A 27,540-nucleotide genomic window follows, 5' to 3' on the forward strand; every position below is an offset into this window, starting at 1 on the left:
GAGAGCTTAGGGAGGGTGGAACTGTAAGTTTCGTCTCCCACATGAGACTGTTCCTTTAAGGCTAAGAGAGGCCACTGTTTTCTCTATCACACAGATACCAACACAGAGAGTCACAGGAAATGAAGAAACAAAGAAATACATCCCTAATAGAAGAACAAGATAAAAACCTCAAAAAAAAAAACACAAACCCAACAACCTAATAAAACAGACGTAAGTGATTAATCCAAGTTTAAAATACTAGTCATAAAAATGTTCGCTGAGATCAGGAGAACAACACATGAGCCAAGTGAGAATTTTAACAGAGACAGAACATATAAGAAAGTACCAAACAGAAATCACAAAGGTGAAGAATTCAACAACAGAACTGAAAAATTCTAAAGTAGGGATCAGCATTAGACTAAATAAAGCAGAAAAAAGGATCAACAAACGTGAAGATAGGGCAGTAAAATTCATCCATCAGAGAAGAGAAAGAGAGAAAGGAAGGAAGGAAGGAAGGAAGGAAGGAAGGAAGGAAGGAAGGAAGGAAGGAAGGATGGATGGGTAGCTTAAGGGACTAATGAGACATTATCAAGTGGACCCACATTTATATTATAGGGGTCTCATAAGAAGAAAAAAGGGGCAGGAGGGCAGAACATTTATTTAAACAAATAATGGCTGAAAAATTTCCTCACCTAGGAAGGAAAAAGACATCCAGATCCAGGAATTCCAGAAAGTTCTTGGTAAGAACCCAAAGAGACTGACACCAAGACACATTATAACTGAACTGTCAGATGTTAAAGACAAGGAAAGAATCTTAAAAGAAGCAGGAGAAAAACCACTTATTATATACAAGGCAACTCCCATATCTGCAGAACTCCTGTCTGCAGATTTTTCAGCAGAAATTTTGCAGGCCAGAGGAGTGGCGTAATATATTCAAAATGCTGAAAGAAAAGAACTGCCAACTAAGAATACTCTACCCAACATAGGTGCCCTTCTAAACTGAAAGACTTTTCCATTCAAGCAAAAACTGAAGAAATTGGGCATCACTAGACTGGCCTTATGAAAAATGTTGAGGGGACTTCTTTAAGCTGAAATGAAAGGGTGCTAATTAGCTACAGAAAAATAAATAAAACATAAATCTCACCAGTAGAGGAAAATATAGCTTAAATTTATAATATTCTACTATAACTGTGGTTGTTAATCATATATAAATCTAGTTATAAAGAGTAAAAAACAAAAGTACTAAAAATAACTACAATAATATTTTAGTGGATGCATAGATAAAAAATATAATTTGTGACATCAAAAACATAAGATGTTTGAGGGGAGAGTAAAACTGTAGTTTTAGAATGCTTTTAAACTTAACTTATTAGCAACTTTAAATAGATTGTTATAAATATATTTTAGGTAAGCCTCATGTTAACCACATAGCAAAAACCTATCACAGATGCACACACACAGAAAAAAGGAAGAGATCTAAGCAAGCACAGCAGTACATCAAATCATCCAGTCACAAAGGAAAGGAACAAAGGATTACAAACCAGCTGGATAACAATGAACAAAATGTCCAAAAGTACCTACCTGTTAATAATTACTTTAAATGTAAATGGACTACATTCTCTAACAAAAAGACAGAGTAGCTGAATAGATAATAAAACAAGACCCATTAATATGCTGACTTTAAGAGACTCATTTCAGATATAAGGACCCATACCCGTACCACTGAAAATGAGGGGAAGGGAAAAGATTAGTCAATGCCAATGAAAACCTAAAGAAAGCTGGTGTGTGTGTGTGTGTATATATATATAGTCTGATATAGAAATATCTATATCTATATCAGACCACATAGACTATAAGATGAAACTGTAATGAGAGACAAAGAAGGTCACTGTATAATAATGAAGGGGTCAATACAACAAGAGGGTATAACATTTGTAAATATTTATGCACACAACACAGGAGCACCTAAACATATAAAGCAAATATTAACTGATATAAAGGGGAAATAAACAGTAATACAATAATGGTAAGCGAATTTAATACCCCATTTTCATCAATGGATAGATAATCCAGTAAGAAAATCAATAAAGAGACACTGGGCTTAAACAATAAATTGAGCCAACTGACATAACAATTCCATCCTAAAGCAGCAGAATACACATTCTTCACAAGCACACAAAGAATATCCTCTAATATAGATCATATATTGGGACACAAAATGAACCTTAATAAATTTAAGATCAAAATCAAGAAAGTACTTTTTCAGAGTACAATGGTATGAAACTAAAAATTCATTTCAAAAAGAAAACTAAAGAATTCACAAACATATGGAGATTAAACAACATGCTACTGAAGCCAATGGAGTTGAAGAAGAAATCAAAAAAGAAGTCAGAAACTACCTTAAGACAAATGAAAATGAAAATACAATATACCAAAACTTACAGGATGTTGCAAAAGCAGTTCTAAGAGGGAAGTCCATAGTGATAAATGCTGACATTGAGAAAGATCTCAAATAAACAACACAAACTAGAATAGAAGAACAGACTAAGCCCAAAGTTAGTGGAGGGAAGAAAATAAAGATCAAAGTGGAAATGAATGAAATAAAGACTAAAAAGACAATAGAAAAGATCAATAGAACCAAGAAGTGGTTTTTAATGTATTTTTAAAAGATTTTATTTATTTATTTTTAGAGAGAAAGGAAGGGAGGAAGAAAAAGAAGGAGAGAGGTCATTATATGGTTGCCTCTCACACACCCCCCCACTGGGGACCTGGCCTACAACCCACGCATGTGCCCTGACTGGGAATTGAACCAGCAACCCTTTGGTTTGCAGGCTGGCACACAATTCACAGGGCCACACCAGCCAGGGTGGGTTTTTTAAAGAGATAAACAAAACTGACCCAACCTTTAGTTAAGACTCACCAAGAAAAAAATAGAGAGGACTCCAGCTCAGAAATGAAAGAGGAAACATTACAACTGATACTAGAGAAATACAAAGTGACTACTATGAAATTACATGCCAACAAATTGTACAACCTAGAAAAAATGGATAAATTCCTAGAAACAACCTACTAAGACTGAACCATGAAGCAACAGAAAATCTGAAATACTGAATTAGTAAGACTGAGTCAGTAAGAATGAATCAGTAATCAAAAAATACCCAATATCCAAAATATATAAAGAACTCATATAACCCAGTAGCAAATAACCCCAAATAATCTGATTTAAAAATGGGCAGAGGACCTGAATAGACATTTTTATAAAGAACACATACAGATGGCCAATAGGTACATGGAAATGTGCTAAACATCACCATTCATCAGGGAAATGCAAATCAAAACCACAATGAGAATATCACTTCACACCTGTTAGAATGGCTATTATTAAAGAGACAAAAAATAATAAATGCTCTTAAGGGTATGGAGAAAAGGGAATCCTTATGCACTGTTGGTGGGAATGTAAACTGGTGCAGCTACTCTGAAAAATAATATGAAGGTGCCTCAAAAAACTAAAAGTAGAACTGCTATATGATCCAGCAATCCCACCCATGGGTATTTACCTCAAGGAAACAAAATCACCATCTAGAAAAGATATCTGCACCCTCATGTTCACTGCAGCATTATTTACAATAGTGAAGATGTGCAAAATAACCTAAGTGTCAATCAACAGGTGAATGAATAAAGATGATGTGAAAAAATGCATAAAATAAATTTTAAAAATTAGAGAACGCACCAACTATTCCATTAAAACACAGGTTGATACTTGTCTCCAGTCTATGTTGGGCTCCTCAATGCAAGTAAATCAACAGGCAAAGAAAGGGGCCACTTTACTGGCTGAAGTGACTGAATTTGACTATTGAGAGGAATTGGGTTCCTATGGCACAAGTGGGCAAAGAGAATGTCTGGAATGCAGGTCTTTTGGGGTACTTCTTAGAATTCCTGTGTTCTGTGAAATTTTAAAATTGTTTTACTCTTTGGTCAGTTATAAAATGTATAGGGTTCTGGTGTTCAGGAGAAACTCATTAAAAACAGCCAGAGTCTGTTAAGAAGAGGTTAAATCTTTCTTAAGATTAGTGGTGTTTATTTTTGTCTCATATTCTTTTGTATGTATGGGTAAAACAAGGATGGATACAGAAACGTTAATGCCATCAGCCTCACTGATGTTTTAAGTTGTGAAAATGCATGAATTAGTAAAAGAGTTAACTGACATTTAAATCTCACAATACCCCCCCCCCAATTTTGGCAGACTATAAATGATGTTAATTCTTTGAACACCATTGTTTAAGAAGAAAGTTCTTTGCAAATTTATTCTACAAGGCAAAAAAGGAGGGTCACTAGTTATGTAATTTTGGTAAATTACTTAACATCTCTGAACCTGTTTACTAATCAGTAAAATGGGTACACGTGCTACTTATGTAAACACGCTGTGGAAATGGGAGCACAGAGAAAAGTCATTTTTCTTCTCCTAGCCCAGGGTTTCTCAGTCTTAGCAGTACTGACATTTCAGGCCAAGTAATTATTTGTTGTGGGGCGCTGTCCTGTGCACTGTAAAACGCTTAGCAGCATACCTGGTTTCTACCTACCTATATCCTCTATCCTCTGGAGAAATGCCAGTAACAGCTCTATCGCAAACATTGCCAATTGTCTTGTGGGAGGCAAAATCGCAGCAGGTAAGAACCAGTGTCATAACCCCATGTCCATACAAAATAAATTTGAGGGAGAAATAAAACAACAGCCTCGAAGGAGCAAAATGCAGCTTCATGGGGGCTGGATTGTTACTTTGAAAACGGGATAAGGAGCTTCAGCTGCTAGTAAGCAACCGAAATCCCAATTAACGGATGGACTGGATGGACTACTAAGAAAAGGGCAGCAAGCGGCACACGAAGGCAAGAGGTCAGCCTTTGGTCTCTGGGAATCCGAGGCCCACACTGGTGACCATTTACAGCGCTTACCGGACTCCTAAGTAGAGTTAGTTCTACCAAATCAACATACCGACGCCACAGCTAAGGCCGTAGAGACCGAGGTCAGAACTTGGCCCACCCGCCGCCGCGGGGTGGAGTCCCTGGGCTGTCTCCGCCCCCTCTTCGTGCAGGGGGCTTTTAGCGGCACGCCCCGCCCATGTCCCCGCCTCCGCCGAGCTCCGCCCCCTCCCTCGGGCGCCGTGGTCCGACTACGCCAGGCGCTGCGTAGGCGGGCGGGGGGTGGGGTGGAGGCGTCGGCGCTGCCACGTCCGGGTGACTACGGCGGCGACTGTACTGTGGCGCGGGACGTGGAGGAGGTGGGGCTGGCGCTGAAGCAGGATCCGGATCCAGTGTTGTGTACCCGAGTGTGGGGAGAGTCCGCCGGTCCCGGGGAGGAGTGCCGACTGTGGGGCCTCTAAAGGTGAGGAGGGGTTGGGGCCTGGGGGCGAGAGCGGGGCCAGGCGGGGGTCCTGGGTGCTCTGGGGGCCTGCCTGCAGGTTTATCAGACAGGTGTGAGCGCTGCCCCTGGCGAGGCAAGGTAGGCCCTGGGTGGGGGAGCGCGTCGTTCCATTTGGGGTGCCTGGCATTTATCCTCGCCAGCGGGGTGCGTGGACACTGGGTCGTGGAGCGCTGTTCGGAGCAGGTTGAGCGGCTACGCGCACGGAGGAGAGGTTAGGGATGATGGCCAGTGGCCCTGCCATGCAAGTGCGTCCCTGGCAGGGCCTGAGCAGAGACCGGGATCAAAACTAACTTCGCACACCGGCCTTTGGCCTGCGAATCGAGACAGCTGCTCGGTCTCTGCCGCCATCGGTTTTGACTGGGCTTCAACGTCCCGGACCCCCTTCCCCAACCCTCCACCCCATTCCTTTCCAAGGCGCACCCCACAGCGGTTGTGAGCCACTTGAGGACATGCTTCTGCTCCGAAGATCACCTACACTGACCCAATCGGGGCTTTCACTGCAGGAAAGAGGGACATCCTTTGTGTCTTTTCCCGGGGCTTCTTCCCCTAGAAACACTGAGTACTGTGATTTCTGTTATAGCAGCTTATGTTTATGTAAACCGAATTCAACGTCATACAAGATTGCACAGGCGATTATGGGATTAGTTTTGTTAAGATGTCCAAGAAATCATTTTGATTAGTTCTTTTCAGGCAGGATTCACTGACAGTTTTTAGCTTAGGGGAGACAGAGCTACCCGTTTGGTATGATAATGTCAATTTAATATGGTAGCGCAGGGCTCAAGATGGGAAAACAAGCTAGGATTCTAGTCCAGTTCACTCACTGGTGTGCTACATTGAGGTCAGTTCCTGGAAGCTCCACGTGCTTCAGTTTCCTGGTCCATAGACTGGGGATAACCTAAATTATAAGGATCAAGTGAACTACCAGAAAATACTTTTTGAAATTCTCAAGTGAAGTGTAACTGCACAATTTAGTTATAAAGCCAGGCCTATTGAAGTCATCAGCGAATGGAGTGTTGTTTAGATAAAAAAAATTCAGTCATATTACCTGGCCGGGTGCCTCAGTAGGTTGGAGTGTCCTCCAGTACACCAGAAGGTTGCGGGTACGATTCCTGTTGAGGGCACACACCTAGTAGATTGTGGTTCGATCCCTGGTCGGGGTGCATATGGAGGCAGCCCATTGATGTTCCCCCCCCCCTTCCCCCTTTCTCTCTCTCTAAAAGTCAGTGAATACAACCCTGGGTGAGGATTTAAAACATTTTTTAAAAGTCCAGTCGAATTACTATTGAAATTGTTATAAAATGTGTGTAGGCAAACCCTAGTCCCAAACAGCAGGAGTCGCCCCCGCCCTCCCCGCTCCCCGTTCACCCTACCGAAGTGTAATTACACCCTCCTGGGTGTAATGATGCCCCAGGAGCTCTTGAGATACATGACAGTTTAGATTTGGCCTTAGATTGTTTTTAAATTTTTTATATCAACTTTTAAAGTCTTCATTCCTAGGGTCTATTACTTGTTGCATTCATTGCTTGCTTCTAGCAGCAGCTCCTCAAGTTGTTGGAATTGTGTCCAAAGAATAAGTCAACTGAATGAAAACCTCAGGTGATCCTAGTAAAAATGAACTTGGTGTATAGTTTCTGTTACTCACTTGTGGCAGTTTACAAATCTTTTTTCCTTCTGGATTTTCTGAAATGTGACCTCCAGATAAATTTTACACTGCTCATTATTCATTCACCAGGCATTTATTGGGCTAAGGTTAGGCATATATGGGCCTTGAAAACTGCATGCTAATTTAGCAGTTAAACATTTTTGAGAAATGTTTAAAGAGGGTTAGGGCTTTTTAAATTAATCTAAAATATTTAAAATAAGATCCCAGTGGTCATGATGAGATTGAGAGCTTCAGGCACCTATGCAATCGTTTGTGGAAATTTCCTAGTTTTGGAGGACTAGGGAACACCTGAAGATGCTAAAATACTTCTTTTTTAAGCCAAATAAATATACCTATCTTATTCTTTCTTAACATCTTTTCAAATGTGTATCAAACCATATCTACTTTAGCTTGTCCCATATATTAATTGGATACCAGCAGAATTTTCCTATATGGGGCAGAGTAATTTACAGGAAGGTAACTAACCTTAAGTATAGCTCTGTTTTTGTAAAAATGCTCATAAAACATTTTGATACTAATTTCTGACTGCCTAGTTATGGGACTTTTATTTATATCCAGAATGCTTTGTTTAATGTCTTTTGACTAGCTTGAAAAAATTTTTTCCAAATCTAGGTTACAAGAGCTGCTTTTGACTACGTCTTTAACTCTTGTACAATAAAGCAGCAAATCCATTTTCACTCGTGCATCTTCGGTACTAAGAGTACCGTCTGGAATCATGCAGGATTGTGTACATAATCTGTGGTAACCCATGCAAAATGAAAATGCAGGGCTCTTTGCTAAAAAAAGTAACACTTCAGGACAGTGGCGGTAGAGAATTGATCCAAGTGTGGGCCCTGTGCAGCCATACAGGTCCAGTCCCCATGATGGTGTCCCTGTTGGCTGATTTTAAATCCTAGGTCTTGCTTTTCGGCTCTGTTATCTCGAGCCAGTTGTGCCTGCTTCCTGGTCTGCAAAATGGGAATAATAATTATACATCTCTCACTGTATTTTTAAAAGTTAACAGACAGAAAATGCTCAATAAATGTTAGCCAGCATCATTGACTTTTATGATCATTCTTGGAATAGGACCATCTGGTGGAAAAATACATAGGAAAATATTAGAATTTACTGTTTAAAATCCAGTAGTACAGGCTTTGCAATTCTTAATTCTTCTGTATATATCTCCTCTCTCTTGGAAATTATTAACCCTATTTTGCATGTTTTCCGGGCTACATTTTATTGTAAACTCAGGCAACTTTACAGGAAAAAGGACTCTAGTTTACCTTGAAATTGTCTTATTGTTCATCTAAATTCTCTTCTGAACTTTCTTTAAACTTCATGGTTTTAACTATGCTAAATAGCGTGAACATCAAAAAATGTTTTAGTGGGTTGCCTTGAGGAACTAAGATTCTTAGTACTTCTGGCTTCTGCATTTAATGTATACATTTTACTATGTTGATAAATATTTAGCCAGTTTATCTGCATAATAACAACAACACTGTTACCCATCATTCAGATCAGAGTCTATACAAAAGCCTCAGGTGCCCAGTTATCAGGGACCAACAGTAAAATGCACGTACTAAAATTAATCTGTAAAAATACCTGTTCCACCCTGGCTGGTGTGGCTCAGTGGATTGAGCAGTGGCCTGTGAACTGGAAGGTCCCTGGTTTGATTCCCTGTCAAGGCACATGCATGGGTTGGGGGGCAAGGTCCCCAGGTGGGAGCGAGCAAGAGGCAGCCAACTGATGTTTCTCTCACACATCCATGTTTCTCTCCCTTCTCTTTCTCTCTCCCTCTCTTTCTCCCTCCCTCCTCCTCTCTCTGAAAATAACATCTTAAAAAATAAATCTGCAACCCCTTTCTCCCCCTTCTTCTAAATAAAAATCCGTTTCAAGTGGACTGTAAGCGTTTTTAATTTGATAGGAATGATTGTTTTAATCATCAAAAATTATTTCCTTCCCTTACTGTTCTCAGAGCCAGGCATAGTGTTATTTAGACTATAACATGGTCTGTGCCCTTTCGGAGGGGGAGAAATAAAAGAAAAAGACCTCTCAGGATTCTATATAGTAAACTATGACTTTAAAATATTTCTTCTTTCCTATCCAAGAATGCTTTTAATTAGTTTACCAAAAACATAATAGACAACCTGTCATTCTTTTTGTCATCCCTGCACCCAGCACAGTGCCTGACTCATTAAAAGTGAAAACATCAGCAAGAATTTATAAACATGCATTTTACATTAACTGCTAACTAAAGGATGTGTTGTTGGACCCTTGCAATGTGACAGGCGCTGTCAGATGCTTGTACACAGTAATTCATTTCATCCTGGCAGTCATTTTCTCTTCACTGTGCAATACAGATGAAAAAACAGGTTCTCAGGGTTTAACTGCCTTAGCCACAGTCACACAGATGACATTCCAACCCTAGGTCAGATTCCAGAGCTCCTGCTCTTTCTTTGCCTAGGATTAAATTCTGGCTCCACTAATTTTGTGACCTTGGGCAAATTGCTTAACATGTTTGCCTGCATTTCCTCACCTGTGAAAGTGAAGATAATAATCATCTTTACCCTGTAGGACTACTGGAGTAAATGAATTAGTGTGTAAAGTTCTTTGAGCAATGTCTGGCACATTATGAGTGCTGAACACCGTTAACTTCTATTATTGCACCTACTTTCCCAAGCCTTTATTCTTCTGCAGCATTGCCTATGTAGGTAACTATAGGCACACAGGCAGAAGCTGAATCAACCTTTAAGGTAAAGTTAAGAAGAGTTGCCCTATGGGGAACATCTGGGAGTGGGGTTGTTTGGGAAATTGTTCTGTCGTTAAATGGAACTTAATTTTTCCTGTAGTGCCTGTGTTTTATAATAGTATATTATTGACATAGATCTTTAAATTCCTTGTTTCAAAGAGCCAAAGGCAGGTGTCAAATAGAGTAGTTTAACTGGCTATCGGGATAGAAGTGAAATACTTTACAGTCGCCTAATAATTGTTAGGAAGACCCTGTTTCTTCTAGCAACTCTGCCACTGATGTGCCCTCCTCCTGCCTTTATGTTTTACGCGTTTTTCATCCTTTCTATTTTTATATCTATTTAGTCTCAGTTTTGTTAGAACCTACCAATTTCTAAATGTTCAAAAAAAGAGGAAAGTAACATACTCGATCATTTTTCAAAAGCATACAAAAACACTAGCTGTTCTTAAGTCATTTAAATGCAGTTGAGAAACTCAAGAGTTTTAGAAAACATGCTATGAAAAGAAATCTAGCAGATACTCTTAGCGGGAATTTATCATAGTTAAGATCAGAGATTACATACAATGAACACAGAATAATTATGTAATTTAAACCAGCCTATCGGTTACCTTCAGTTCACGGTTCATGTAAAAAACCACGTTATATGCCCAATAACTCTACCTTAGTGGCAAGTAAGACTGACAAGTGGTTTCTTAGCCCAGTAGTGAAATCCAGTAATGTAAAAAAAAGTAAGAACCCACGAAAAGTCAGATATTCACAGAATTCCCGTAAGAAAAAAATGCTTGAAAAGACACCGCCTAAAGTGGCTTTTTATAGTTCAATCCTTAAATGTAGTCACTTGTTTACTCTTTGATAGTATTCATGCATTTTCTATGCATCTGTAGTTGTGCAGTGTTAGATTCAGGAGAGCTAAATATCTTAGCATATCTGTTATTTTTCTTATTGCATTAATTTTTATTAAGAAATTAACCTTAGCAATCATAGTGACTTTCCTTCTATTAAATAACATTTAAAATTGTATTTTAGACCTTACTGCAAAGATGAAACTTGATGAAATTCCTATGTTTGACCCAACTCTGCTCCAAGAAGTGGACTGGAGCCAGAATACAGCTGCGTTTTCTCCAGCCATCTCCCCAGCACATCCTGGAGAAGGTTTGGTTTTGAGGCCTCTTTGTACTGCTGATTTAAATAGAGGTATGAACTCAGTTTACAAATCCTGGTTATTCGTAGTTAGCATTCTGTTTTCTCCACAGACATCATGTTGATGGTGATAATTTAAAAAATATAATACTTGACTTTGGGTTATTTTTTGTATTTTTTGTAATTTTTAAAGTGACTGAGAGCCTCAATTTCAGTGTGTATGTGTCATGGCAAAGACCAGATATTACTGTGTAATATTTCAAATGACTTAATTACAATACCGCTCCTTGCTATAAGAAGCCAAAAGACTTCTCCTAAAGGTGGAATTATTATTTATAATGACATGTAAGAATTTTCTCTAAGATGCTGGATGGGGAGTGAGGGTAGAGATATTGCCTTGTCATAAGAGATAAGTTATGAAAGGTTTTGTCTACATGTTATTTTGTTTTTTAACATCTGAATTCTTCAAGATGATTTTCTTAATTTTTAGTAATTGAAATAAACTTTTTACAGTTTTCCTTTTGGTTAAGAAATATGAAGAAACTAATTTTCATCAAATAAGTCATAGAGTGTGTACAAGTTAAGCTTCTCAGAATTCTAAAATGCACTGTTCACATAAATTTGAGATAACATTAATGAAATTAATCAGGAGTATTTAAAAAATGTAGTCTCAAAAAAATTTAAAATGTAGTGTCAACAATTGTATTATTTCAGCCCTGGCTGGCATAGCTCTGTGGATTAAGCACTGGCCTGTGAACCATATGATCGAGGTTCGATTCCCAGTCAGGGCACATGCCTGGGTTGCAGGCCAGTTCCCAGCAGGAAACACACGAGAGGCAACCAAACATTGATATTTCTCTCCCTCTCTCCTTCCCTGCCCCTGTAAAAGATGAATAAATAAAATCTTAAAAAAAAACAACAATTGTATTATTTATATTACTTATAGTATCATATTTGGTCATTGACAGTCTTGCACTTTTAAGTAAACCAAAGCACATATTTGGGAAAATTAGGCATCCTTTGCATTGTATTTAATGCAAATTACATTCAGAAACATACATGCTGGTTCTATAAATATTGAATATTAAGGTTAATACTATTCCAAAAATCTTTCTAGGCAAAAACATTGGTAAAATTTGTTCTTTTTTTATGTAGTGATTATAGAAAGAATAAAGGGTTTCAATTTAATCTTTTGAAATAATTTTAAAATTCTAAGATTCATTGAAGTTTTGAAACAATAATTACCCATAATTCTACCTGCTTATTTAGCACATTGTTTCATTTGATATCTCTTTTATTTGTTCTTCTCATGACTTGAAATCTGTTCTTTCAAAACTAGGTTTTTTAAAGGTACTTGGTCAGCTGACAGAGACCGGAGTCGTCAGTCCTGAACAATTCATGAGTAAGTTCTATAGCCTCTATTTTCTGAGTGAAAAGAAATCAAGGGAAACAAGATTTTACTTTTGTTAGAGCTCTGTTTGGTCTATACTACATGTGTTTTTGTTCAAATAGAAATAATTCAGGTAACTAATTGGCTAATTTTACCTTTTAAAAAAGTTTTCTTTTCAGTTACAGTTGCCATTCAGTACTGTTTTGTATGTTTCAGGTGCGTAGTGGTTAGACAGTCATTTCCTTTAGAAAGTATTCCCCCTCTAATTTCAAGTACCCACCTAGCACCCTCGTGTTATCACAGTGTTGACTGTCTTCCCTTTGCTGTACTTTACATCCCTGTGACTGTTCTGACGCTGCCCATTTGTACTTCTCAATCCCTTCACTTTTCTCACCCAGCCCCTAGTCCTGCTCCCATCCGGCAACCATCAGCTTGTTCTCTGTTATGTATGAGTTTTGTCTGTTTTGCTTGTTTGTTTTTTAGATTCCCCATGCAGTGTGGGGCTAAAGGAGTTTACAGTTCTGAGTATGCCAAACAGAGTTTACTCTTGTATTATTACTTATTATTGTATTTTTCCATATAAACAACTGTAAACCTACTTTTGCCCCGCCCTGCGTAAGAGAAATCATATGGTGTATCTTTTTCTGCCAACCTGTTTAACTTAGCACAATTCCATCTAGGTCCATCCATATTGTCATAAATGGTAAGACTTCATTTATTTTTACGGCTAAGTAATATCCCATTGTAAATATATACCATACCTTTCTTATCCATTCAACTTTTTATTGCATTTAATTCATTTACAGTAGTTATTGATGGGTATGTAGTTACTGCCATTTTTTTGTTTCTCACTGTTTTTATAGTTCTTACTGTCTTCTCTTCTTTTTGTATGTGGATGACTTTTTTCAAAAGATTTTATTTTTGGAGAGAGGGGAGGGGAAAGGGAGAGTAATGTCGATGTGTGATTGCCACCTGCACGCCTCCAACAGGGGACCCAGACCCAACCTAGGCATGTGCCCTGACTGGGAATCGAACTAGCGACCCTTTGGTTCACAGGCCAGTGCTCAATCCACTGAGCCACACCAGCCAGCGTGTATATTGATGACTTTCTATAGTGTTGTGTTTGGATTCCTTTCTCTTTATTTCTTGTGTATCTCTTATATATTTTTGGTTGTGATTACCATGTGCTTTACATGTACCAAAGCTAGGTTTACTGGTCTATTTTAAGTTGATGGTGGTTTAATTTTGAATACATTCTATAATCACTACCATTTTTAATTACCCCCTTCACATTTGTTTTTTATTTATTTGCAACTGTGTTTATGCATATCACTTAATTTACTGTTGTAGTTATACATAGTTTTCCTACTTTTGCCTTTTATCCTTTGTACTAGCTTTAGCGTTGGTGATCCACTGTTTTTGTCTGTCAGTGAAAATTTTTTCTTTGAATTATTTTCTTATTCATATTTTTATTTTTTTCTTCTTCAGTAAGAACCATTAACATTTTTTGTAATACTGGTTTGGTGGTGAAGAACTCCTTTAGCTTTTTCTTGTCTAGGAAGCTCTTCATCTGACCTTCAATTCTAAATGATGGCTTTGATGAATAGAGCAGTCTTGGTTCTAGGGCCTTGCTTTTCATCACTCTGAATATTTCTTGCCAGTCCCTTCTGGCCTGCAAAGTTTCTGTGAAATCAGCTGACAGTCTTACTTGAACTTCCTTGTAGGTAAGTGCTTTTCTCTTGCTTTTAGGATTCTGACTGTCTTTAACCTTTGGCATTTTAATTATGGTATATCTGCATGTAGGCCTCTATGGATTCATCATGTTTGGGACTCTGCACTTCCTGGACTTGTATGTCTATTTCCCTTCACTAGATTAGGGAAGTTTTCAGTCATTACTTCTTTATTTGCGTTTTTAATCCCTCGCTCCCACTCTTCTTATGGTACCCTATGATATAAAGATTGTCACACTTGATGTTATTCCAGAAGTCCCTTCAACTATCCTCATTTCTAAAAATTATTTTTTCCTTTGGCTGTTCTGATTAGGTGTTTTCTGCTACCTTAGCTTCCAAATCACTGATTCAATCCTGATTTATTTGACCCGCTATTGATTTTATCTAATGTATTTCCTTCATTTCATGTATTGTATTCTTTATTTGTGATTGTTTGTTTTATATCCCTTTTTTTGTTTCTCTTTGAAGTTCTCACTCAGATCATCTACTCTTCCCATAAGTTCATTGGCAATCCTTCTGACCAGTGTTTTGAATTCTGCATCTGGTAGATTGGTTGCTTCCATTTTTGTTTAGCTCATTTTCTATCATTTTGTCCTGTTTCATTTGGGTCACATTTATTTCATTTTGGCAGCCTCCCTGTGTTTGTTTGTTTGTATGTATCAGGTAGTTCTGCTATCTCCCAGTCTTGGCACAGTGGCCTTATGTAATTTGTTCTGCGGGGCCCAGTGGCACAGTCTTCCCAGGTCACCTGAGCCAGGTGCTCATTAGATGTCCCTTGTGTGGACTTTGTGTGCCCTTCTGTTGTAGTTGAGCCTTTATTGCTGTTGGTGTGTCAGTGCTGAGACTGACCCTCAGGCTGACTGGCTGTGACTACTAGAGACAAGCCGTTGTGTGGGGACTCACCCTATGGACCAGTATTGGCTTTGGTGGGGCTCTGCTTCCTCCCGAGCCCACCCTTTGGGTGTGTTGTTTGTGGTGTTAATTGGGTGGTGCTCTGGTGTGGTCTGAGGGTGGCCACCAGGTGTATTGGTGCTGGGGCCTCTTGATGCACACAGGCCAAGGTCAGCTGCTAGCTGTGTGTAATCTGGAGCCACGTAGTAAGAACTATAAAGTGACCTGTGGTTGCTAGCTGCCTGTGCTGGGCCTTAAGGCACCTGGAAGTGGTTATGCTGTGAACTGAGGCTACAACTATTACCTAGCTTAGGACTCCTAAACAAAATACAGGGCATGCTGAGGCCAGCCACTGCTTGTTTGGGGACCTTTGAGAGACTTTAAGCATATCCACAGCACAGCCACGGGATGGCCACCTGTGTGGATTAGCCTCTGGAGGAGGTTGGGCCGGGTGGGTGAATTGGGTGGGGCAGATTCTGTGAGTGGGGAGAGAATGGTGTTAACCGGTAGATGGATGCCAAGATTTGGAGCCCATCTGCACCTGCTGGCTGTGAGGAAAAACTCACTAAAAGAAAAATGGTGCCTGCTGGCACTTTAATCCCAGAGGGCTGAGCATTCACCCTCGCCTTGAAGCCAGACAGTGTAGTTCCTCTCTGTGTGATCCTGGTACTTTTTGAGCTCCTGTCCCTTTTCTGGAGCTTAGAGTGTTTGTGAGTGAATAAGTCTGCGCTCAGACCCTTTAAAACAATGCTCGTGTATCCAGTAGCCCTTCATCTCACAGGCCTGAATTGAATCCTTACTGATTTTCACAGCCGTTTATAGTGGGGATTCCTCTTCCCAGCACTGGTGCTTTGGGCTGGGGACCCTGATGTGGGGCTGAGATAACCCTCCCAGTTCTTAACCACCACACAGGGATGTGAGACCAGCCCATTTTGCATCTCTGCCCCTGCTATTAGTCTTGATGTGGCTGCTTCTTTATATCCTTAGTTAATCACCTTCTGTTCAGCTAGTCTTCAGGTGATTCCCAAGGGTAGGTCTATAATTTAGTTGTAATTTTGATGTGGTTGTGAAAGGAGATGAGCATGTAGCATTTACTCTACCATCTTGACCAGAAGCTACATTAACTATTTTCCTATTTAAATGTTTTATATGGCTAAACTGTTCTAAAACACAAATGTGGTAATTACCATGTTTTACAAAATCCCTAACTACTTTTAGATAAGTACTATTGCACAGAACCTAGGTGACAACTCTAGAGATTCTTTTTTTAGTGCAGTTATTTTCTTTCATGGGGTTAATTCACAGAAATTTAAGCAAATCAGTAATGTAAAAGAATATGTTCTATATTTTCTTGGTTCTTTTCTGTTGAGTTTCAAGGTTATTATGTAATTTAAACTTATAATTGAGCTCTTTCCCACCCCTTGAAATACATATGAGAGAACGGAAGTCAAAAGAGGTTGTGAATCACCCAAGGTCACAAGTAGTTATTAGTAAGGAAAGGCTAGAACCTTCCTGACTCCATCTTCAGTGGTCCAACAGTAATAGACTTTTTCCTGTTTTCTGGAATTTCTTATCCTTCAATAGGTAATTTTGTTTTGTTTTGTACTCCACCTCACCCTCCAGAGATGAAGATCTTCATTTTGATTCTCATTATGTTCCTTCATCAAATTTTTTCTTCCTATCATGGATCCCTATCTAGAAAAAGACTGTGGAAATATGTGAAACTACTAGGCTTATTTTTATTCCTGAATTCCTCTTTGCGTATATATCAGATTAGATGAGAAACTGTTATTTCAGCAATATAAGTACTAAAAATCAAATTTGAGCATAATGTACTTATTCTGTCTTTGCTCCTGTATGCTGTGATTTCAGAAATGGAAGACATATTTTTCACCAACTTCACAGGTGTTTTCAAAGGAAACAAAACTACATGATGACTCTAATTTCTAAAAAAAAAGCAAGTCATATATTTATGAAACACTTGAAATCACAAGGAAAGGACTGAGAACTACTTTCATCAAAATATTTGGAAACCAAAGACTAAAAATTACAGGATGGAACCATGTAAAAACACTTTACATGTTAAAATTTTACACTTTTACATGTTAAAATTTGCAAGGAGTTTTGTTCTATCCAAATATATATTGAGTGTAACGGGTGAAGAAATTGATTTGTAGTAATTAAGTAATGAGTCATTAGTCACGGAAGTGGCACATCTACAATTCAGTTGTGTGAGTGCTGTTGGTCTAAAATGGCTGTATTAGTCTTACTTTGCTGGCATATTCTTTACATGTATGGACTATATTCTGATTGATCGACTGCTGATATTTCAACTACTTGGTTATTTTAAGTGTTTTCTTAGAAATAGTATAAACTACTCTGGTGAAATAGCTCTGCATGTTCAGTAACGAAGCCAGCTTATCCTAGTATTTTTCTGGCACCTAATGAATGCCTGCCACATAACAGTTTAATGTCTGCCACATAACACTGTTTTCAACTTCCACAGAATCTTTTGAGCACATGAAGAAATCTGGAGATTATTATGTTACAGTTGTGGAAGATGTGACTTTAGGACAGATTGTTGCTACGGCAACTCTGATAGTAGAACATAAATTTACCCATTCCTGTGCTAAGGTACGTGTTCCCAATAATGCTTTTGAGCTAAAATGGACAGATGTTTTCTAGTAAAATCTATGTTGGGTTTCCATTGGACAAATCTGTTTTCTTACTGATTTTCATTGTAAAATGAGAGGTATATATTGCCCTGAAAAAAGTTCTGCTCCAAGAAATCCCTTAGAGGCAATTTCCCATTTTGTTCTAGTTATGAGGAAAAATATGTATTAACAATATGAATTTTATTTGCTAAAAATTGTTCTTTAAGGTATTATATTTTATATGGTCATAGAGAAACCAACAAAGTGCCATGAAATTTGGCAGTAATCTTTAGAATACGTTAATGTTTTTGAAAACCAGTACTTTGAATAATACTACACTAATATAAATTCCCACCAATTTCCAAGTGGTAAAGGGCTCAGAACACTGTATTATTTTCTAATTGTGACATTTCTAATACCTGCAGAGCTCCTTTACTTCCCATGACTCGCATGAAGATTGGAACAGTGGGGTGGGGAGGTTCGGGATAGACAAAACAAGGTTAAGCCACAAGTTGATGGATTCATTATTTCGTCTACAAGTAACTGAAAAATTTTGCATTTTAGTTTACATTAAGTTCAAGTGTACAAAACATTAATTTTTATCAGTGAATTTTTACCATCCATCACTTGTTGTTTCACCTAAAAACAAAACTACATGCTTGGTTCTTTAAACATTGTAAATATTTTCAGAGAGGAAGAGTAGAAGATGTTGTTGTTAGTGATGAATGCAGAGGAAAGCAGCTTGGCAAATTGTAAGTAGGCAGAAACAAGGTAACCCTGGGTAAATGAAGATGCCTTTTGTGTTTCAGTTTAGTTTCTTGGCAAGATACTTGTTAAACATGTTTTCCTGTCTGAAGTTCTTTTTAGGCATAATTAATTAGGAACCCATTCTCTCTATAGTTTAGACTGAATTTAATGAAGAAAAAGTATTTTTATATTAATTTTACCATAAAGGTTGGGAATTGGAAGTGTACTGTTTGACAAATAGTAATATCTATAAATTATTAATTTTTAATAGTCATACTCTCATACAAGTAGGAAACAAACTTTCGGCTGAGTCGGGTGATTTCCTCATTTCTCTTGTTATACTTTAAAGCAAGGGAAATGTTGTCAGTCTCCTAAGTTTTAGAAACATACTAAAACAGCCTTTACTGTCTAATCTTTTATACATTTACCTAGCTCTTTTAAAAACAGGTCAGTTCTTAGTATAGTAGTCTTCACCCTGTCATACCCTTTATAATTTTATAGCTTCAATCAAGATGTTCTGTTTTCAAATTGACATGATTTTTCAGTTTATTTGAACATAAAAAAACACTTAAGGTAAATTTTTGTAGATTTATTTTTACCTCTAAGGCATTTTTACCTCTAAGGCAGCCAGAATCCTATCCTTATGCTGGGCTTTAATTCTTTGAGGATTTGTAAAGATGTTTACTGTTTTGCTTTATTTCTACTTCATATTAATTATTCCAATCCAGAGTAAATCTGGTAACTACTTTCACGAATATTAGCTTTAAAAATGATACAGAACAAAGCTATTCTTTACCCATTTAATATGGGAATGTTAACTGCTCTTAAGTAGTTTGAATAGATTTAGAAAAAAAGACATTTTTAGAAAATAATATAGCCATATTTTTTTTAAAAGATCGAGTCTTTAGTGTTAATCTTAAAACTTATTTTTAAAGAGAGTGAGGGTGAGTCCTATTTATTAAGAGGCTGATTGTAAGATAATGTATATTTGAAACAAACTAAAATGCTTTGGGTGATTTAAATAGTTATCCACTTACAATTTGAATATTTAAATGAATATAGTGGGAAAGGTCATGACCTAAACCTATTTCTAATATAAACTCGAAATTTTATGTAATATTCACAGTTACTAAAATTCATCTTTATTAACAAATGACCTGTGCTTTTCCCCCCTCCCATTTTTTTTAAAATTCCAGGTTGTTATCAACCCTTACTTTGCTAAGCAAGAAACTGAACTGTTATAAGATTACTCTTGAATGTCTACCAAAAAATGTTGGTTTCTATAAAAAGTTTGGATATACAGTGTCCGAAGAAAACTACATGTGTCGGAGGTTTCTAAAGTAAAAATTAATTAAAGGAAGACAGTTGTTAAAGGAGCTAATGCAGCAGCGTTATATAGCCTTCCTAGAGTTAAAATAGTTTGTTGCAACCCAGCGACCTCCACAAAAACTGGGTTGAAAAAACATTGTAATACAACAAATATAATGGCATTTACAAGATTACTTTGGGCTGGTGGTTTATCTGTGAGTTTTGATTACAAATGAATATTATAAAGAAGATAATTTTTAACCAGAGGAATATATTTTTAAATTGAATCTTTTCTTGTATTTTTCTAAAGTTTGGCTTCATTTCTTGGTAGTCACAGAATAGAAATTCTGTATTTGCTATTGGTAGTGCTCATTTAAAAAAAAAAAGCATACAATGAGTAAGACTGTTTCTTATGAACATAAAATTAATATTTTTGGTTCAAAGAAATATCTAAATACAAATTAAGGGTGTGTCATTTCCCATAAATTACTTGAAATTGGGTACGTTAGATATATAACTAAATGTAGTACATTCTAAAATTTGTTGATCCTAATACTGTACTGGCAAATAATCTGGTCAGCTTTTTAAAACAGAAATGAAAATTAACTTAAAAATGTGACAGGATTCAAAGTAAAACAGTTTAAATGTACATCTAATGGTTTATATATTTCTAATGTAGGTAAAGTACCACCTGCCTTGTATGTGAAATATACTTATTCAAGGTACCTAAGAGCAAATATAAGGTACTTTTTTTTAACAGTGAATTAGCAAATCATGGCATACTGCAGGTGAGAATTCTAATCTGAATTCTCATCTTTCAATGGGTGTCTGAAGCCTCTTCTGAGGAACATTTTTATGAAAAATAGATTATAAAATTGAGTAGAATATTTAAAACATGTATGTTTGTTACATTCTTAAAATGTTGGTGGAACATTTTCTATTTAATGTGATTATAAAGAGTACTATTGAATATTCCAGTCACTATCCTGTATTGATTTTATTTATTTTTTAAAGTTGGAGTAGGTACGAATATGTTATTAATGGTTCTAATCTTTTGCATTCCATGTTACATTAAACCTGTTCAAACAATGACTAGTCTTTTGTTAGAATCCCAACGTCTGTGCTTTTCTTGAGTCTGCTATTGAATAGGTCAAGTCATGGTTCATAAAATTAGTTTTGTGTACATCTTATACAATGAACTTGGAAAGTGAAGACCACCTGTTTTTCCTCCCTTCCCCTCACACCTGCCTGAACTGCACTGAGGAAAGCAACAAAGTCAGTTTTGCCTTTACTAAAGTCTCACAACCTTCCCATGACAGTAGCTTTATCAAGTACACCAACATTAAAAATAAGCCTAATAAAAGGCAAAATTAAATGTTTTACTTTTCTTGCCACCAAACACTTTGATGTAACACTGTTTACAAGGTTGGTATTTCAAAAAATTTCTTTAAATGGTGCTCCTAAGGTCTTACCTTATATCCCCCCTAAAGGAAAGAGTTACAAGCAAGGTATAGTATATAAAAATTGTGTCATGAGGAAAATAATATTCTGTATTTAGCTTTAGTTATCCTGGGTATGTTTGTGATTTTCTAAGCTTATTGTGAGTAAACATGAGCACAAAAAAACCTACAAAAATGTCATTTAAATATATTCACAAATGTGAGCATTGCTTGCTTTTAAAAAGGTACTATATAATGAGATGGCAGTTGTGATTTTTGCTGTGCCCCATATATTGTATATATTTCTATTTCACTGATTCTCAGATGCCCATTTTTTTACACTAACATTTTGGAACTGTGAGTGCATTTTATGATCAAGGGTTTGTCATGGTTTATTCAGTAATATTTTGCCTTTTAGCGGTATCTAAAATAATGGTGTACTAATGGGATCTTTGATTTGATGAAGAATAGTATGTAGGTGGGCTAACGGGGGAGAACAGTTTCTAGCCTATTAAAAAAATACAAGAAGTATTTTTTTTCAATTTTTTGATTATGCCATTACAGTTGTTCTATTCCCCCCTTCATTCCCCTCCACATCCCCACCCCCACCATGCTCCCCCTTTAGTTTATGACCATGTGCCTCAAATTCTTTAGATTCTATATTTCCCATACTATTCTTGCCCTCCCCCATCTATTTTCTACCTACTATCTATGCTACTTATTTTCTGTACCTTCTCCTCTTCCCACCTCCCTGTTGCTAACTCTCCATGTGATCTTCATTTCTATGGTTCTGCTCCTGATCTAGCTGTGCTCTTAGTTTGCTTGTTTTAGTGTGGTTGTTAATAACTGTGAGTTTGCTGTCCTTTCACTGTTCATCTTTATCTTCTTTTACTTAGATAAGTCCCTTTAACATTTCATATAATAAGGGCTTGGTGATGATGAACTCCTTGAATTTGATCTTATCTGAGAAGCACTTTATCTGTCCTTCCATTCTAAATGAAAGTTTTGCTGGATAGAGCAATCTTGGATGTAGTTCTTGGGATTTCATGACCTGGAATACCTCTTTCCAGCCCCTTCTTGCCTGCAAAGTGTCTTTAGAGAAATCAGCTGACAGTCTGATGGGAACTCCTTTGTAGGTGACTGTCCCCTTAGCTCTTGCTGCTTCTAGGATTCTCTCCATTTTAATCTTGGCTAATATAATTATGATGTGCCTTGGTGTGTTCCTTCTTGGGTCCAACTTCTTTGGGACTCTCTGAGCTTCCTGGATTTCCTGGAAGTCTATTTCCTTTGCCAGATTGGGGAAGTTCTTTATTATTTGTTCAAATAAGTTTTCCACTTGCTCTTTCTCTTCCCCTCTGGTACCCCTATAATTCAGATGTTGGAGCATTTAAAGATGTCCTGGAGGTTCCTTAGCCTCTCCTCATTTTTTTGAATTCTTGTTTCCTCATATTTTCCTGTTTGGCCATTTTTTTCTTCCTTTTGGTTCACTCCCTTGGTTTGAGTCCCAGTTTCCTTTCCATCACTATTGGTTTCCTGTGCATTTTCCTTCATTTTAATTAGCTTAGCCTTCATATGTTCCTCTAACTTGTGACTAAAATCAACCAGTTCTGTGAGCATCCTGATCACCAGTGTTTTGAACTGTGCATCTGAAAGTTTGGCTATTTCTTTGTCGCTTAGAGTTATGGGCTCTGGGGCTTTGAGATCTTCTTGAGCCATTTTTGGTCTGTTCACGTCCGTTAAGTATGAGGAGCGGAGCCTTAGGTGTTCACCAGGGCAGGGCTGCTCAGGTCGATGGTTTGTGACACTGTATGTGGGGGCGGGGTCAGAGCGGGGAAATGGCGGCCCCCTCTGCTGCCTCTGGTTGCTGGGGCCTGCTTGGTCCCATCTCACTGCCCACTCCCTTGGTGGTCTATGTGCGCACAAATGTGCAGTCCACAGTCAACCCACCGCCCTGCGCCCTCGCTGGATCCGCAAGTCACTCACTGGGTCCGCCCATTGCAACCCCACACCTGGGATCCGCGTGCCTCAGTCCGTCCGTCCGTCCGAGTCCTCCTGTGCAACCCTGCTCCTCCAGCTGCTGGCTTCGCCCCTCTTACCGGTCAGGCTGAAGAATTTGTTATCAGACTTCTGAAAAGTTCAATTTTCTGTGTTCTGGCTGTGTTTTCTGTTGCTAATATTTTGTTGTCTCTAAACTTGGCTGTGTGAGAAAGCACAGCATCCCCACCTATGCCTCCATCTTGGCGGAAGTCAAGAAGTATTTTTTTAATAGGCTAGAAACTGTTCTACAGGTTACCTACCATTTCCATCAGGCATGAAATTCTTTACTTCCAACTCTAAACTTGATCAACTAATCCCTAGAATTATACTTGAACTAATATTTGGGCCTCACGTGAACTACTGACCATTGTGTGTGTGTGTCCATAATGTTTGGAAGATACTCTTTAAGTGACTATCAATTTCCAATGTTCATTTACCCTTCTTAATCTGTGGGAATAAAACTAAATTACTTCTACCTAGAAGCCAACAATCCAAGTAATGAAGTTCTGAGGCATAAGCAGTATAAACAAGCTTTTCAATCATTTTGAGGTATAATGGCACAACAGCTTTAATACAACCACCAATCTTCACAAAATAATTTTAATACTTTGTGTCTGGGCTAGCAGCATCTCTCACTGTGACATTCCTATACATACATAAGCATTTTATCTAAGTACAAATGTTGAAAGCAGAGTAACGCAATCAGTTGCCTATACAAAGGTAAGTAGACACTGTAGATTATTTTTCTTGAATTTTTGCTGCATAGTAAATTGCAATTACATGTCAGTATGATGTTACTGATCTATAGAATACACTTTGAACTGTGAGGTATGGCAACTCCCTAAAAAGAGAGCTAACATGTAAACCTGAATATTTTGAGTGATTTTTTTTAGCTGCCATGGATGGGTAAGACAAAAAAAAAAAAAATCCAGCATTCAAAGACCTAGAAACATAGTTTTTAAACATAAAATAAAATAAAATCTTTTAGTAATTCTCAGCTATTTCTTAACATTTCCTTTTTTGGAGCATTGTTGAATGGACAACAATAAAGTAAATACTAAAGTGAAGCTTTGTTGTGGAAGTGTGGGCTAAGCCAGTTATTAAAAAAAAAGTCTACCAGGTAACTGCTCATTTACTTTACATCAAGTTAAGATCCTGATACGTGCATGTATGCACATATACACATCCCAACTTTATAATTCAAGAATGCAGTTAAATACTTCTAATTTACTTGAATTACCATCGTAATAAGACAATTAGAAACCCTGTATTTTCTAAAAAGGACATGCTTAACATTTTCTGAACATTACTTCTAAATTCAGGTGAAGCACAAAATCCCCCCAAAACATATTATGCTCTAAAAGTTAAGTAGTTGAGCATTCATAGCAAGAACTATAACAATTTAACATTTCCACCATGAAGTAGATAAAAATAAACAAAAGTTACTGCTATTAAACATCTACTAGATAAAAACTATGAACCAGTTAACTGAAATTAGAAGGTAAGACTGCCATTCCAGTTTGAATGTTTTCAATATTTAAGCTTCACACTTTCAAAATGGACAATAAAACAGTTGTCCTATGTTTTAATGCAATTAGGGTCACTTTGAATTCTGTGCCCAGATTACATATTTAATGTTTAAAATTTGGTACTACATCACTTACACATTATTCAAATATTCTAGAAAATAAATCATGATTGGGTAAATGTAATTAACTATCATAAAGCATCAGTGGAAATAAAGGAATTACAGAAATGGAACCAACTGGAAAAATAGGAAGAACTAGTTGAACATTAGGTGGAAGAACGGATCTGAGACAAAACATTTGCAATGTTCTTATATGAAAGGAAGAATAAACAACATGTTTTGTCCACATGACAGTCCCTTTTCCTCGTATTTGTGAGAGATGGTCTTCAATGTACAGTGCTGGGCAGGCACTTTCGTGACACCATAAAAATTAACAGTGGTCAGGAAAAGTGGAAAATTACCAACTATAAATTAAAACAACCAAATGTGTACTTTTTGGCCCAACTAGTAGAGAGTCATGCGTACTCAAACTAATTTAAAAAATCTTCACCTAATTTTTAAAACCTAAATGTACTATTATGAAGATTCTTTTGAGCAGAGTTTCTGCTGAATGAAGCATCATATATTATAGATTACAAGAGAGATCTTTGCTGACTTATCCAATAGTGCTCTATTTACAGGAAAGCTGTGTTACCTGGCACTTTACCAACCGGAATTTCTGAACACTCAATGAAAATCTTGACTCTACCACACCAAATGACCTAATCACACAACAGAATACAAGACCACAATGGAATTAACAATAGGTTGTTTTCAGGGTGGTAAAATAGAGAAAGGGAAGGGAAATGAGAAGAGAAATACCACCTGGGTCAATAGGAATTAACTCGTAATTAACAAAGCAATTTTAGTTCATTTCTACTCTCCTGCTATGCTGGATAAAAGAATCTTTTACTGTATTATTACATTTTAGGGAGGAAAGCCAAGCAAGTAACTTGGTGTAATGTTACCTTGCATAGTACCTATCGGTACCAAGGGAACGGATGGAAATAAAGCACCTCAAGAGAGGACTGATAAAAGTGATAGAAAGGCGTTTTGTTTGTGCTAACCTAAATTATCAACTATAAAAAGTTAAAACACTCCTCTCCTCCCTCACAACATACTTAAAATAGCAATGTTCTTCTTAGAACAATATATAAATAAAAATAGGGAAAAACAGGATCTATAAAATGACTTTGGATTAACTCAGTGTAAAGAACTGATTAAAACACTAATTTAAAATATACTAAAGTCTCCCACAAATCAATTTCCCCAATAAATGAATCTTCAAAGAAAAGCTTCTGTCTGAGCCAGAACAACCTCAAAGAATCATTAAGACAATATAAAATAAGGAGTAAATATTTCCAAATTATTTACTGAGGTTTCTTCAAGCCTCAGATTTTCAGTTAAAATTATGGTGAAAAAAATTACAAAATAATGTTAAGATTTTTCATTGTTCTACATACTAATTTAGAGGTCATGAGGATTTATTTTTAGTTTTTTTTTTAATGATGCAAGGCACTTTTCTTTTTTGGGCTTCATTTAGGAAAAAATACTGCTACATTGGTTTATTATATTCTATTTAGAACCATTCCAGACAAAGAAAAATGAGCTAAGCAACTCTAAAAAGAACAAACACATTTGGCTTTTGAGAAATGCAAAAATCTTTTGTTCAGTCAACTTTTTCTATAGACTAAACAAATTAGGAAGGTAATAGGAAAGGAAGCAATACTTGGATCATTAAGTAGTTGGTTAATGTCATGATTTAAAGATTAGTAATAGTCAAGAAGTTTTTTTAAAAAAGATTAAGTTATTTAATTATACTAAGAAAGAAGTGTGCAAGATTCTTGCATTTGTTAATGTTTCTGTAAGAGGCTCCATCATAAAATTGAACTGTAAAATTATTTTTTAAATGTAATATATAGAACACAATGAATTTTTAGCAAACTTTAGGAAATTCTTTTGTTATAAATTACCCAGATTTTATAAACAAATCCCCCTAACTTGCATTTTGTTTAAAGTAATAACTATATCATACAAATAAATTTCAAGTATGAAAAGTGCATTATTGCAATAATACCTCTTTGCAAGTCCAAAATTCTTTGTTTATAACAGAATTGTAAAATGTTAAAAAAAAAGAGAGAAAAGGAGTGAAACCATCAGTGCCATCTATTGCAGAAATCCAACCTCTTAAAATGTTGCTTAACAGATTGTAAAGAAACACATCTGGAAGCAACATACAATTGAAAAGAAACTACTTGTGTTTTTACCATTTTACATTATTATTGTCTCTAGTGTTTCTTCCTTCCCAGAAAGAAATTCACATCTTCTATAACATTGGTCTTGATTCAGCCATTCTGTGCAGTAGCAACTTGCATACTTCCGAAATCATCTTCTTCTTCATGTGTTCTCTTCAAACTGCCTAAAATTTTTGCATGAAAAGAACATAATGGGAACTTAAATGAGTTCATTTATTAGAATGTTACACCTAGTAAAAGTTGCATTTTTAATGAAATGTTGCCATGTATATGTACTATGAAAATTCCAGGACTAAACTTTCAGCAAACTTTAGTAAATTCTCTTGTTATGAATTACCCAAGTAACTGTATCTTCCTAACAGAATACATTTCCCTCTTGAGAATTAAAATTGTCTTAGGTATGATAAATGACAAAAATAAAATTTTTAAATAGTTTGAAAATAGAAGTATTAGCAATAATGGTACATAAATAAGTGGTTATCGAATTTATGTTTTTTAGGCACCATAATCATGTGACTTATGACATAAAATTGAAAAATTAATGACTTTATTTTGTAGATATAATTATCTTTGCTTTTGTAGATGCCACTGAAA

At 36.8% G+C, this 27,540-nt stretch overlaps 2 protein-coding genes across 3 annotated transcripts in view; one reads left to right on the forward strand and one right to left on the reverse strand.

The window, feature by feature from the left end:
- Window positions 1–5,185: 5,185 nt before the first annotated feature.
- GNPNAT1 (glucosamine-phosphate N-acetyltransferase 1) lies at window positions 5,186–20,740 on the forward strand. Its single transcript, XM_037155648.2, has 6 exons — window positions 5,186–5,358; window positions 10,815–10,982; window positions 12,268–12,330; window positions 17,446–17,573; window positions 18,284–18,345; window positions 19,537–20,740. Exons 2-6 carry the CDS (start codon window positions 10,829–10,831, stop codon window positions 19,682–19,684), a joined length of 555 nt encoding a protein of 184 aa, XP_037011543.2. The 5' UTR covers window positions 5,186–5,358; window positions 10,815–10,828; the 3' UTR covers window positions 19,685–20,740.
- A 2,970-nt stretch (window positions 20,741–23,710) lies between these two features.
- Window positions 23,711–27,540, reverse strand: part of STYX (serine/threonine/tyrosine interacting protein) — a 46,255-nt gene continuing 42,425 nt past the window's right edge. For both annotated transcript variants that reach the window (XM_037155647.2, XM_037155646.2), the window contains one exon: window positions 23,711–27,110. In XM_037155647.2, the coding sequence (XP_037011542.2) occupies window positions 27,037–27,110 (74 nt within the window). In that variant the 3' untranslated portion in view covers window positions 23,711–27,036. The remainder of the gene's footprint in view (window positions 27,111–27,540) is intronic.

This window comes from Artibeus jamaicensis, unplaced genomic scaffold (genome assembly GCF_021234435.1).
Source record: "Artibeus jamaicensis isolate MK-2021 breed Jamaican fruit bat unplaced genomic scaffold, CSHL_Jam_final contig_548, whole genome shotgun sequence".
Classification (NCBI taxonomy): Eukaryota; Metazoa; Chordata; class Mammalia; order Chiroptera; family Phyllostomidae; genus Artibeus; species Artibeus jamaicensis.

What these genes read in the sequence shown, in the direction of transcription:
- GNPNAT1 (XM_037155648.2), top strand. Translation starts at nt 10,829, where the DNA reads ATGAAACTTGATGAAATTCCTATGTTTGACCCAACTCTGCTCCAAGAA. An exon ending in TACTGCTGATTTAAATAGAG is followed by an intron (nt 10,983 to 12,267) that starts GTATGAACTCAG and finishes TTTCAAAACTAG; the next exon opens with GTTTTTTAAAGGTACTTGGT. An exon ending in GGAAAGCAGCTTGGCAAATT is followed by an intron (nt 18,346 to 19,536) that starts GTAAGTAGGCAG and finishes TTAAAATTCCAG; the next exon opens with GTTGTTATCAACCCTTACTT.